Below are 13,945 nucleotides of genomic sequence, written 5' to 3' on the forward strand. Positions count from 1 at the left end.
GTTTCAGTATTACAATGTGTCTATGAATATTCTCATCTATCCTTCTGCATTCAGAAGTATTTTTGTAAAATATATTCTTAAAAGTGGAAATACTTGGTCAATAATTTTAACACAATGCCAAATGTCTGTCTTGAAAGGGTATATCACTTTTTATGCCCACTAACAGTGAAGAAGACTGCCTATTCATGTAGTGACATTCTTTCCAACAAAAGATATTCTTCAGATTCACCTTAGCACAGCAGCCATTAAATTTTACACTGCTCAGTCTATTGATGATTTACCTATTATATAAGTTACCTATTTAATAAAGCACCCACCAGAAGAGATATTACCAGTAACTACTGTAAAAGGAAAGCAAACAAAGAGAGAAAAGAGAAGTAAGCAAAAATATGATGGGGCAAGTAGAAATAAATGAAAAACATTAAATAATCATGCAGATGGAACCGTTCTCATTGGTACCTATACTGTCTAAACTCTTCTGTAGTAGTGCATTATTTGTCTCCCTCTTGGTAAAAATACTATGCTAAACTGACAGTTTTTATTGGGGATCTTTAAAGTTATCTAAAAGTTTCAAGAAATTATTACTTGATTTCTTTAATGCATTAGAGAAAAATAAATAAAAAATATAGAGTTATGAAAGGGAATTATAGGTCATAGTAGTGATTGTTGAAGATCTTGTGGCCATGAGAGACCATGATGTAGGTACGCTCAAAGCCCATGGGAAGTAACTGAGAAAGAGAAACATTATGCCTTTTCCATACCTGGACCACTCTGGAGCTTCTCGGTTTCATACCCAAAGGAAGAAAATGCAACTGTGGAAACAACTTCAGACTTTCAAGATTTAAACATCTTTTTACAGATAAGAAACAGGATGGGAAAGGAGAAGGCATGCTTAGGATGACATGAGCAAGAACAAAAACCATTTTGGTTCCATCAGCACAGTTCTGCAAGTAAGCTAAACCACAGAAGAACTATAACTTGAAAAATTCATCAATAATTATGATCTAATGAATGGGTTTACACTTTGAAAATAATATTGCTAATTTTGAAAACAAGAACATCAATAAAACACCTTGTTTACCATTCCTTTCTTGAAACAGTCTTTCCACTCAGTTTCCTAGATACCCTCTTGCTTCTCTTTTTCCTTCACTGGCTACACTTTCTCAGTCTCTTTTACTTATTCCATCTCCCTAAGACCTAAATTTACAGTGTCTTGGGGTGCTCAGGCCTGTTTTCTTAGCTATTTATGGTTACTTTCAACTTTGGCTACATCCATTTCTGGGTATGGACAGTCTAAGATACTAACAGATAACATAATTAGTCGTAGCCCCACCCCTCCCCCCAAAACCAAAAACATAAAACCTGGACATACTGCAAAAGCCCCACCTGGAGGTAACGGAGAGTAAACAAAAGAAGACAGACTCTGATGGGGAGTTCTAAGCTTACTAGGAGTAAAGATGGGAAGCTATCCAAATTAAGTTACCACCTCTGCAGACAGTAGCCTAAGCTAACTGCAGTCTGCAGGTTCAGGTGCAGGGGAAGAGGAACCTGTGGAAGACTGAAGCCAGGATACCTTTACCACTGAGAGAGCAGGTGTAACCCAGAAGGGAAAGAACCATACGGGGGATCCCTAAACCTGAATCACTCATGAAAGGAACAGATTCAAAGCAGCTCAAGAAACGACAAAAGATCTGACCTGAGGCTGGAGCTAGTGTGCAAGAAACATAGTTGAACTTAAAGCCGAACCTAACCTGCTATATCAACCCCTCACTGGAGAAAAATAACTAAACCCAGAATCTCTACTAATCTTCATAATGTCCAGGGTACAATCCAAAATTACTCAACATATGAAGCACCAAGAAATACAAACATTTTTCTCTCTACAGACAAAAATGGCTGTTCTCACATCCTCAATGATATAAGAAAAATAAATAAATTTCCTCCTGCTGAATTAAAATCTTATGAGAGAAATAAAAAAATCTGAGCAGAGAAATAGAAACAACAAAAAAGTGTTAACTGATTCAGCCATATTTCACCCATAGTTGCTGGGTGAAAGACCACAGGATGCACATAGTCTCAAAGTTATCATTTCACAGATCACTTAATAATTGCAAACAGAAAAAGGTGCTTTAAAACAGAGAAATTTGGTGGACAACATCTAAACCAAGTGATGTAACTCAGCATCACTAGTAAAGAGACAAATAAGGGTGTGATACAATGTATTATTATTATACTGTTTACAATTACAATTTTTTGTAACTATAGAAAAATACAGTTTTTCTACAGGTTTGAAATATCTTCCAAAAATTGGAAGAAAACACAAAACAAAAGGGAAAAAAAGCCAAAAGGAAGACTATTATAAATCCGAGGGAAGAATTAAAGCAGCTGTCCTGGGATCCATTTCCTTCCTTTACCAGGTGGCAACTCAGGCAACTTGTTAATCTGCTGATAACTGGTCCTGCCAGTAAATAGGCTGATGATTTTCCTTAGGAGGAAAGTCCTTATCTGAAGAATACTCTTAGCAGGATGTCCCTTGTTAAGGATGCTTACAGTAAACAAAGCCAGGATCTATGGGTTTATGAGGCATGGCACACTGGAGAATATCATGGAAACTACACAACCTTGGGGTACAGAAAGGGGGAGTTTCAAAATCTAAATGCTCTCTGCTATGATGTAGGAACTAGACGTCTTCATTTAGAGAACTCATCTACTCTGGGCCAGAAAGTGCATGTCTGATGCAGAAAGGAAGGACCCATGGAATCATGAAGCATCCCAGATGTCTCCTTGCTTTACCGGTACCTCTGACTCCATGTATCCTTGAAATTATTAGTAAAGCTGGATTCTAGGCAAAAGCTCTAATATGTGAGTCTGATTTGATAATATGAGTCTTTGTACTGGCTTAAAAATAAAAGGTGAGACTGTCAAAAATAATTAGAATCTTAGATTAACAATACTATTAATATTATTACTTTAGTAGATTGAGTTAAATGTTACTTTGACACAAATAATTAACAGTATTCTTACAAGATAAATGAGGCGTCTTTTACTCTACGGAAAATTTCTTTTTAAGCATTCATAAGAAAAAACTTACCAAAATTCACAGTATGTGAAATTACAGAGAAATATCTCAATGAATTTTTAAAAAAGCATATACAACCAAAAATATCACAAAGTTCTAATTAATATATGAATATACATGATGATAAACCTGTAACCCAAGGGGTATGTGCACCCTAGAACACTTCTCCATTGAAATAAGATTCTGCCTACTTTACAGAGTTGTGGTGAAGCTCAAACGATATGATATAGTTATTATATTATTTTGATGATGTATTATTTTACTTGGTTTCACATAATATCTCTACAGATCATAATCTACAACATTTTTCCTACTTGTGATCCACTAAGGACAACAACTTAGAAACAGGCCATGAAGGAGCCTGAGATAAGGCAATCCTAATAGCTGATGCAAGCTCAAAGACTGCTTTTAATAACACAAACCTGAGCATGTAAAAATAGGAGAAGAATGAACAAAAGGAGAAAGAGTTTTAAAATAGAGAAGTAAAGGGTAGCAGGCAGAGCAAGTTCTCACAGAAGAATACGTAAGTTCTCATTTTATAGGAATATTCAGCATAGGGAAAAGTAACGGCTTAAGAAAAGAGAAATTAAAAAGAAAAAGGCAGATATAGGTAACTCGGTATGTTTAGCTATGAGGAATTAAAGAATCTGAAAACATGTTGCACATCTTTGGGCCTTTTTTTCCTAAAGGGCAAGTATCATGTTCATTATATTATCTCATCCAATCTCTAGAATAGAGTACAGATATATTTCAGAAGTTCTCACCTTACTGAAGCAGTAAAGTGGCTAACACCATTAGCTGTATAACCAGTTATGAAGTCCACCATCTAACAACTATTTGACCTTAGGTAAATTGCTTAACTTCTCTAATCCTCAGTTTCCTATTCTGTAAAATAGGGAAACCAATGATAACTACCACATGAGAGAGTGAATATAAAACACACATGATAGGTCCTGGTACAGAGTAAATACTCCATAAAAGCTAGTTATTACTTTTATTATTGAGGAAGGGATTTCTTGTATATTTTGATGAATTTCACTGTATTCCTTTATTTACCATCTCTTTCTCTAGCCAAAAAACTTAACGGATCTGTAAAAGTTGATAAGTTACTTTAATTTCCAAAGAAAAAGAAACTGTTTCAGAAGCCAGTATTTATTGTAATATCAAAGTTAAAAGTATGACAACTATCAAAAAAGGCAGCAAAAACTTAGTATTCATGCATTACAGTCTATAAAATTAGAACCTATGATTTTATAGTATCGTAAAGATCAGGTCATTTTTTTTCTTGGCCAGAAAAAACACACTCCCATTTCTAAAAATATCTCAGGTTTTCTTCTTGAGGAAGTCATCTTGCAACAAAATACCCTATTATCATAGAAAGCAAGTATAGGACAGTATGTCATGAACAAGACTATAAAAATGTAGTGGTATATGAGCCACGAAAAAACTCATCTGGAAAAATGAGTAAGCAGAGGTTTTTCTCCAAATTTAAATTAATTTAATTTAAAGTGAGTTTTCTTTTTGTGATGATTTCTTTGATACTCCCATGTACATAATAAATACTTCCTTAAGAAATTACAAATGACCTTTCAATTAAAAACAATGCTCATATATTTGCTTCTTTTAGAAAAGTAGGCCAGTTTTGTAAAAGAACCAGGAATGAGGAATACAGTTTGACATGTAAGAAAAGCAAACATACAGTCTTACTCTTTTGTCCTGGTTGTTATATTTAAATTTAATCCAGTTTTTAAAAAGCATTACAAAAGAAGCTGAAGTCAGAGCATCTGATGCAGAACACCCTAACCACTGCCACGAATTCAAGCAACATATATATTATTAATTTATGAAGTCAAGGAATACACAGACTATGAATTTTAGCTTTCTGTGAGGCAACAATTCCATAGCGGTCTTATATAATCACAAGAAAAAAATAGAAAAGAAAAAACTATAGTCGTGACACAGTAGTCTCGTAAACCTATGAACTTTATCACTGAGTCTAATTTCCTATTGCTAATGAGGTTTAAGAACAACAGAAATCAAGCTTCACATATAGTTCAAATAGGACAACTCTTCTTTCTAATTAACTAAACTAAATTCATTACTGAGAGTTAAAGAAGAAAAGTATTCTAAAGATTAGTGAATATCTTTGTTCTTAAACTCTTCATACATTGTACATAGGCTTACGATATATAATGTATCCTTCCCATGGTAAAATAAAATCAGCAACTATATAGTAGTTCAAAGCCTCTGAATAATTTAGGACTACAAAAATGACTATTCAAAAGAAATTACAGGGAGAAATTTAGGTAAGGAATGTAATTTAGTAAGGGCCTTGGTTAAGGGAAAGTGAAAGAGACAAAGAGATAAACTATAACTTCCTATCTTAGTGTTATCCTCAAAATCAAACCTCTTAAGATTTTATTTCTCATGGGAACTTAATGAAAAGAACAAAAAGTATTATGAAAAAGCTTAAATGATGTGTAACCAAAGTGACACAAATGACAATTAGGAGCCAAATATAGAGTATTTTGACTCAATGATTGGATAAAACTTTGAGAAAGAACAGATATATCAAATAGACCCCATGAATTTTGCAATCCTGGGGAAAAAAATACCCCATAAAAAACAAACTTCACACCAAAGAAGAATCACGTCTTATATCTATTTCTATTCAGATTAATTGTTATACCTTTGTCTTATAAAACACTTCACTAACCCTTCAAAATGAAAAAGTAGTGAGAAGCTTTGATAATATAACTCAATTAAAATTTTTTAGAGAATTCTCTTGCTTTATCTATCTCAAAACTTGGAAGTTAGACCAAAATGTAATAGTCAAACATACATGCAAAATGACCCTGAAATTAAGATAATTGCTGGTACCAAATGTTGTTTTTAAGTTCTGCAATAAAACAGTCTCCCAGACATTTAATAGTATGTCATTTGGTAAATGAAAGTTTCCACAAAGTAAGAGCAGTGAGAAGACCTAAAAATTATGCTAGTGAAGAGTCTGGCTGAAAGAAACAAAAATACAGATCATTTTAGTCCAACACTAATTTTATTTCAAGTTACTACAGAGCTAAATAAAATGCTGACACCACCACACAAAAATTTATTGAGTTGGCAATAGGCAAAGCATGATGTCAGCCACCCAATATCACCATCCACGTTACCAAACAGTGTGAGCACTTTTATTCTCGAACTTAAATTAGACTTCATGCCTAAAGTTACAGTAAAAATAGAAACCATAGGCTTAAGGAATTATTAAACATAGATGAGTTTAGTTGGGCATAGTTTTGACTCAAATTAGTCTAGGACTTTAACAAATTCGGAAAAAACATGGAAAAATGCAACCTCAAATGTATTACAATTTTCTAAACGCGCTACATTCTTCACCAAATAGACTCATACAAATAAGTCTTAGTCACTTGCAATAATATTCAAACAAATAACACCACACACACACACACACAAAATGCAGGCTGACGGGAGACACAGAAACACACATATACACACAAGCACACAAGCCGTTACCTTCATGGCATGGATTTCTTCAAGCAATCTTTGTGCTCGTCTTTGGTTTTTTAACAGTGCATCTTCAGTCCCCCTGTGAAAAATACATTACAGTATGTAGCCAGGAAAAGCATTTATTTTAGACTCATATTATAATGAAAAGTCTCTTCATTTCTTTTGGAAAAGCATAATAAATCTCTAACAAACAATCCATTGCCCCCCACCCAACAAATACCCAGATTCCATCAACAAACCCAAGTTTTTGGCAAAGCAAGCATAATCCTGGCATTATATTAATGACTCTTACCACTGACAGTTTGCCTTCTAAAGCCTTACTCAGAAAGCCAAATAGTACTTTTTAATCAATCGATTAATAGTACACTGTATTTAATGGAACGGAAGTTTTACAAGCTACAATTAAAAGTTGGATATAATTTTATTCAACAAAAATTTGTTCTCTGGAATTAAAGAAAATCATAGACATTAAATATCTGATTATACCAGAGAAGAGGGCTATCTTCTGAAACATTTACTAAGAAAAGAACAAGAAATTAATCAGGAACAAAACACATTTGAAGACTGTTAAGTATTCACGCTTAAAGCAAAAGAACTATAAATAACATACTTTTTCTGTAACACCAATAAAACTGAAAATACAAAATACTATTTTTTTAAAACAATTGGGATGAACACAATGTGTTGATAGACACTTCCACAAGGTACTGGAGATTTCAAGTTAATTAGTAATTCAAGGAATAAAGTGATATAAAATCTTCTAATTAATTCAAGGTATTACTAGATTTGTTAAACTATACAGGCATACCACATAGATATTGTGGGTTCAGTTGCAGACCACCGGAACAAAGCGAGTCTCACAATAAAGCAAGGCACGAATTTTTTGGTTTCCCAGTGCATATAAAAGTTAATGTTTACACTATACTGTAGTCTATTAAGTGTATGACAGCATTATGTCTAAAAAAATAATGTGTATAACTTAATTAGAAATACTTTATTGTTAAAAAATGCTAATCATCATTGGAGCTAAAGTCACAATCTTTTTGCTGGTGGAGGGTCTTGTAAAAACATAGTATTTGCAAAGCGCAATAAAGCGAAACACAATATGATGAAGTATGCCTCTTTCAACATCCTAAAATAACTTCTAATAACATGAAACTCATACATAACCACAAAGAACTTTCATTCTGATAAGGCCAAAAGGAGATTTTTGAAAAAACAGCAAAATAATTCATCAAGTATTGTAGAAAGTATAGTTCAAACCATGTAAGGACATGCTGACACAGCACATTTTATCTCACTTAGATTCTCCCAAAATATAAAACAAAGTGCTGTATGTATGAGTAAGACATTTAATTATTCCTCTAGGTCTCACCTTCAAACTTTGTAAATACTGAACAAAAACAACTTTTAACATTTTATTAGTCACAGGACCATTACTTTAAATGACTAACTTTTTGGACTTCAGTCTGCCAACACTCCTGACAAGTTTTCGGATCACCAAAACTCGGATTCTCTTCACTTCTTTTCTCATCTTCACAACCTTTGAGGAATAAAGCCAAAATTAGAAAGGCTCTTAATTCAAGAAGAAACATACTTTACTTTGAGTCTCAATATTATGGATACATCTACCACTTTAACCAAATTTTTGTTTATATTCACAGTTTGATGAAACCAAACTTCTTCGATAATCAGTGAAGGAATAAGTCAACGATCTAAAAATGGATGAGGACTTAAGAGAAACAAGTTATGATTTTTAAAAGTCACAGCATTGCCAGTGATTAATATTTCAATATTACACTTATATCCTACTGGGCTTCAATCATAATAAACCGTGAGTTCCCTGAGATTAGAGACCATCATACTCATCTTTGTAACCTTGAGATTTAAAACAGTCTCACCCATCATGATAGGAATTTATTGAATGAGTGCTTGTATTAACAAAAGCAAATGTGTGAAAGTGATTATAGTTTACTTATTTATGGAGGACCCCTTACATTTATTTTCAGTCACAAATTATTTCAAGCATAACTTTAAAAGATATGCCAAAAACACAATGGCCCATTATGTGCATGTGAATGCCCACACGCGCACACATACACACACGTGCACACACAAAGACAAGCTTTAAATCATACCATTAAAGAGCAATACTGAACTCTCAGAACAAAAACATGGAAGTACTTGCCAAGAGATGGAAATATTCTAATGAGAAAGAACTACATGTTATAATAGTACCTAGTATAATAGGACGCTGTCATTTCATTTTACTAATTTTTTTGTCGAGGTAACAGTGGTTTACAACATTATATAAATTTCAAGTGCATATCACTATATTTCAGCTTCTGTATAGACTACATCATGTTCACCACCAAGAGTCTAGGTTCCACCCATCACTGTACAAATGACCCCCTAGTAACCACCAATTCGTTCTCTATATCTATGTTTGTTTGTTATTGCTGTTTTTTATCTTCCACGTATGAGTAAAATCACATGCTATTTGTCTTTCTCTGTCTGACTCATTTTGTTTAGTGTAATACTCTCAAGGTCCATCCACATTGTCACAAATGGCAAGATTTCATCTGTTTTTCACAGCCGAGCAGTATTCCATTGTATATATATATATACATCTTCATCTACTCATCAATCAAGGGGCATTTAGGTTGTTTCCAAGTCTTGGCTATTGTGAATAATGCTGCAATGAACATAGGAGTGCATATGTCTTTTTGAATTAGTGTTTTTGTGTTCTTTGAATACCCAGAAGTGGAATAGCTGGATCATATGGTAGTCCCACTGTTAATTTTTTAAGGAATCTCCATACTGTTTTCCATAGTGGCTGAACCAATGTACATTCCTACCAGCAGTGTACAAGGGTTCTCTTTTCTCCACATACTCCCCAACACTTATTTCTTGTCTTTTTAACAACAGCCATTCAGACAGGCATGAGGTGATGTTTCACTGTGGTTTTGGTTTGCGTTTCCTTAATAATTAGTGATCTAATTATCTTTTCATATGCCTGTTGGCCACTGGTATATCTTCTTTGGAAAAATGTTCAGATTCTCTATTTTTTAATAGGGTTGTTTGATTTTTGGTGTTTAGCTGTATGAATTCTTTATATATTGTGGGTATTAACCCTTTATTGGATATATGATTTGCATATAACTTCTCCCAATCAATAGGTTGTTTTTTCGTTTTGTTGATGGTTTCCTTTGCTGTGCAGAAGCTTTTCAGCTTGAAGTAGTCCCATTTATTTTTTCGTTTCCCTTGCCTGAGAAGATATATCCAAAAAGATGTTGCTAAGACCAATGTTGAAGAGTGTACTGCCTACGTTTTCATTCAGGAGTTTTATGTGTTAAGTCTTACATTCAAGTCCTTAATCTATTTTGAGTTAATTTTGTGTATAGTGAAGACAGTGGTCTTCTTTCACTCTTTTGCATGTGACTCCAGTTTTCCCCAACACCATTCAGTGAAGAGACTTTCCTTTCTCCATTGTGTTTCTTGGTTCCTTTGTCAGAAATCAGCTGCCCATAAATGTGTGGGTGTATTTCTGGGCTCTCAATTCTGTTTCACTGACCTGTGCGTCTGTTTTTCTGCCAGTTCCATGCTGTTTTCATTACTATAGCTTTGCAGTATACTTTGATATCAAGGAGTGCGATACTTCCAGCTTTGTTCTTTTTCTGAGAATTGCTTTCACTATGCGAGGTCTTTTGTTCTTCCATATTAATTTTAGGAAGTTTGAAGATTAAAGGCCTTTCTTTTGTTTTTCAGTAGGTGGCGCCATAGGGTTAGTTTTAGGTTTCTCTTACCTGTGCAGCCTCTGGCTATATTTGAGGCTCTGCACATTCCACCCTCCACCACCTCTATTCAAGGTGTCCTCGGTACTCACATCTGTCACCCGTGCCTCTGGGGATCACTGATGCTTTGCTGCACCTTGTGGTCAAAGGCACTGCTGTGGCTAGAATGTTAGAGTTCTGTGCAGGCCTCTGCTGCTCCTACCAGGCTCTGAGCTGCGGCCGGGCCCAGGATCACGGGGCTCCACCTCCATAGCGGCTCTGCTCCCTGTGACTGCAGAAGCTGCAGTGGCTGGCTGACTAGAGTTGCACAGGCATGTCTGCTGACGCGTACTGGGTTCTCCGAGGCTGAGGGCAGCTGGGTCAGCTGCTGCAACCAGGGGTTCAGGGACCTGGGAACTGCCTCTGCTGTTCCTGTTTAGCCTCTTCAATGTGCTCCAATCCACCTACCTTCATAATGGATCTCTGCATTATGTGCAGCTCTCTGGCATCCTGGTGTGTTGGGTGATGTTGTGTTCGTTGTGTTATGCATGTTTCACTTGCAACAGATTGAAGGGGAGAGACAAAGGGCCCTTGTTATGACACCATGATTATGATGTCTCTCACTCTAAGTTTATGTTTTGTCTATCATTATTAGGAGTCATACATCTTATAATTCCTCCTGTAATGTCATTCTTCTCCTTCTCCACTTTAGGACCTACATACAATTCAGTTCAGATATAATCTTTCCTATGAAACTTTCAATGACTTCTTCATTTAGAGATAACCACTCCATCCTTGGGTTCCCACTATACTTTGTAGATAGCATGTATCTCACTGTACTGTCTCTAATTGCTCATGTATCTGTCTTCTTCTATAGTCTGTGAGCTCCCAGAGAGCAGGGGCCTTGCAATACTTATGTAGTGTCTTCTGTGCCTTGCAAGAGTGCCTGGCACACACAATCCCTCAAATTCTTTTTGCCAAAATACCTTTCTTCAAGCCTTCTGCATTTGGCCATAACAGCTTCTCTTACCCTCCATCAATATCACCCACTCCCTTATTCGCTAAAGATATGGTAACCAACTTAGAATTTCTCTCCATCCTAAGTTTTGCCATCATTCTGGGTGATGTAGATGTCCACTTAAATAATCCATCTGATCTGATTGGATAAAGAAGATGTGGTATATATACACAATGGAATACTACTCAGCCATAAAAAAAGACAAAATTGGCCCATTCACAGCAACGTGGATGGACCTCGAGGGTATTATGTTAAGCGAAATAAGCCAGTCAGAGAAAGATGAACTCTATATGACTCTACTCATAGGTGGAAGTTAGTATATTGATAAGGAGATCTGATCGGTGGTTACCAGGGAAAAGGGGGGGTGGGGGTAGGGCACAAAGGGGGAAGTGGTGTACCCACAACATGACTAACAAAAATGTACAACTGAAATCTCACAAGGTTGTAATCTATCACAACATTAATAAAAACAACAACAACAACAACAACAAAATAATCCATCTGATATCATATCCTCACTTTTTTTTCTTGTTCTTTAGGTGAGGAAGATTGGTCCTCAGCTAACATCTCTTGCCCATCTCCCTCTTTTTGCTTAAGGGAAGACTGTTGCTGAGCTAACATCTGTACCAATCTTCCTCTATTTTGTATGTGGGATGCTGCCATACTTTGGCTTGATGAGCGGTGTGTAGGTCCATGCCCAGGATTTGAACTGGTAAACCCTGGGCCACTGAAGCAGAGCGCACAAACTTAACCACTATGCCACTGGGCGGCCTCAATATCCTCACTTCCTGGCTTCTTTTTTTCTAATTACCTAATCTATTCCATCTCAGCTACCCACTTCCATGGTCACAGCACAGTCCTTGTCATTAATCATTAACTATTCCATTTCTAAAACCAATAATTCAAATACTTCACATTGAGCCCACAACTTCTATCAGCTTGCTTGTTCAACTCCACCCACTACAATCATCTTTGACTTCACTGGGACCACCAGTTCACTGACCCCTATATTTTCTCTCAATTAGTCCCTTCCTTTTAATCTTCCTCCTTTGATTCTGTTTTAGTACAGGGTCAACACTTGCCAGTGCCTTAAACTCCCCTATCCTTCTGGTTAGCAAGCCCTCTAGTTAACCCTGAATGAAAACAACATTCTGAGTTCTTTATTACAGCACCCCAACAGCCAGGAAAGTCTTGAGACATTCTATCTACTACAAATTTATCATAACTAATCTCAAGAGGGTCCCTACACTTCCTAGCAATCCTACCCATTATTTTTTTGGTCAATTCACCCTATAATGACTATTTTAAACCTTGGTCTGCTTTCCTCAAACATCTGACCTCTTCTTCTTCCTTTCTCTTTTTCAATTTCATGGAGAAAATAAACATCACATGGGAACCACCACCTTTCTACCAATAGGAATGCAAATGTACTTGAATTACCCATCCTCCTCTATTAATAAAGTTACAATATAAGAAATATCCTTACACATTTCTGAGGTTAATCTTTCAATTGTGTTTTGCATCCCATCCTTTTCTGCCTTCCTAGAACCCTTCCCATAGACTATTCCTTTACTCCAGCATTGTCAGTCTCTTAAACGGATGTTTATCATTGGTTTTAAATCATGTTTGAGTCATTTTCACTGAAGATAAGACAAACAAAACATTCTTACTTCAAAGTTCACTCGGAGCACTCTCTCTCTTCAACCGCCTTAGAGCCATGCTTTTAGAGATGCTCATACCCACTATCTCCATTTATGCATGCCACACAATCCCAGTTTGATTTCTATTCCTATCACTCCACTAAAAGTGGTCAAAAAGAACACCAATTATTTCTAAATAATTGAATCCAACAGGAATTTTTCAGACATCATTTCACTTGAAATTCCAGCAGCATTTGACACTGTTGACTACTTCCTCCTTCTTGAAACACTTTTCCCTTGGCTTCCATGACAGAAAACTCTCTTGGTTTTCCTCCTTCCTACCTAGCCACACCACCTTGGTCTTCTTTAAAGGCTCAACCATCTCTAATCAGCCATGAAATGTTAGAGTTTAAGAGACAGTCCTAGGCCAGCTCTTCTTTTCACAATATACTTTTTAGTTCTAAGTGATGTGTGTATATTATTTTATACACACATTTTATAGTGCATGTGTGTATATTATCTTATGTGTGTGTATTATTTTAATTTTCCACCTAAATAAAGATGACTAAAAAATTTCTAGCTTCAGCTGAGATCTTTTAGCTCCAGATCAAAACGTGTAACTGACTACTTGACATTTCCTTTTGGTGTGCTTAAAATCACCTCCAACTCACACCTGAACTCATATTCTTCACACTTGAACTCATATTCTTCACCTCCAACTGGATTCCTTTTTTGGTGTTTCATATTTCAGGGAACGGAACAATCATTTCATATATAATCCTAGGCCTTGACATAGCTTTCTTTTCTAAATCCCTCACAATAATCTGTTCCCAAGTCCTCCTAATTATCTTTCGAATTGTACCACTCTTTTGCTATCTTGACCTCCTAGCTCTGTTGGCAGAGTTACTGG

At 35.8% G+C, this 13,945-nt stretch overlaps 1 protein-coding gene across 1 annotated transcript in view; it reads right to left on the reverse strand.

Annotated features, from left to right (window-relative positions):
- SRFBP1 (serum response factor binding protein 1) overlaps positions 1 to 13,945 on the reverse strand; it is a 68,585-nt gene that overhangs the window by 46,391 nt on the left and 8,249 nt on the right. The window contains exons 2-3 of the mRNA XM_001503340.6: positions 8,059 to 8,147; positions 6,611 to 6,683 (exon numbers count right to left, since the gene is read on the reverse strand). Of these exons, the coding sequence (XP_001503390.2) occupies positions 6,611 to 6,683; positions 8,059 to 8,147 (162 nt within the window). The remainder of the gene's footprint in view (positions 1 to 6,610; positions 6,684 to 8,058; positions 8,148 to 13,945) is intronic.

This window comes from Equus caballus, chromosome 14 (genome assembly GCF_041296265.1).
Source record: "Equus caballus isolate H_3958 breed thoroughbred chromosome 14, TB-T2T, whole genome shotgun sequence".
Taxonomy (NCBI): Eukaryota; Metazoa; Chordata; class Mammalia; order Perissodactyla; family Equidae; genus Equus; species Equus caballus.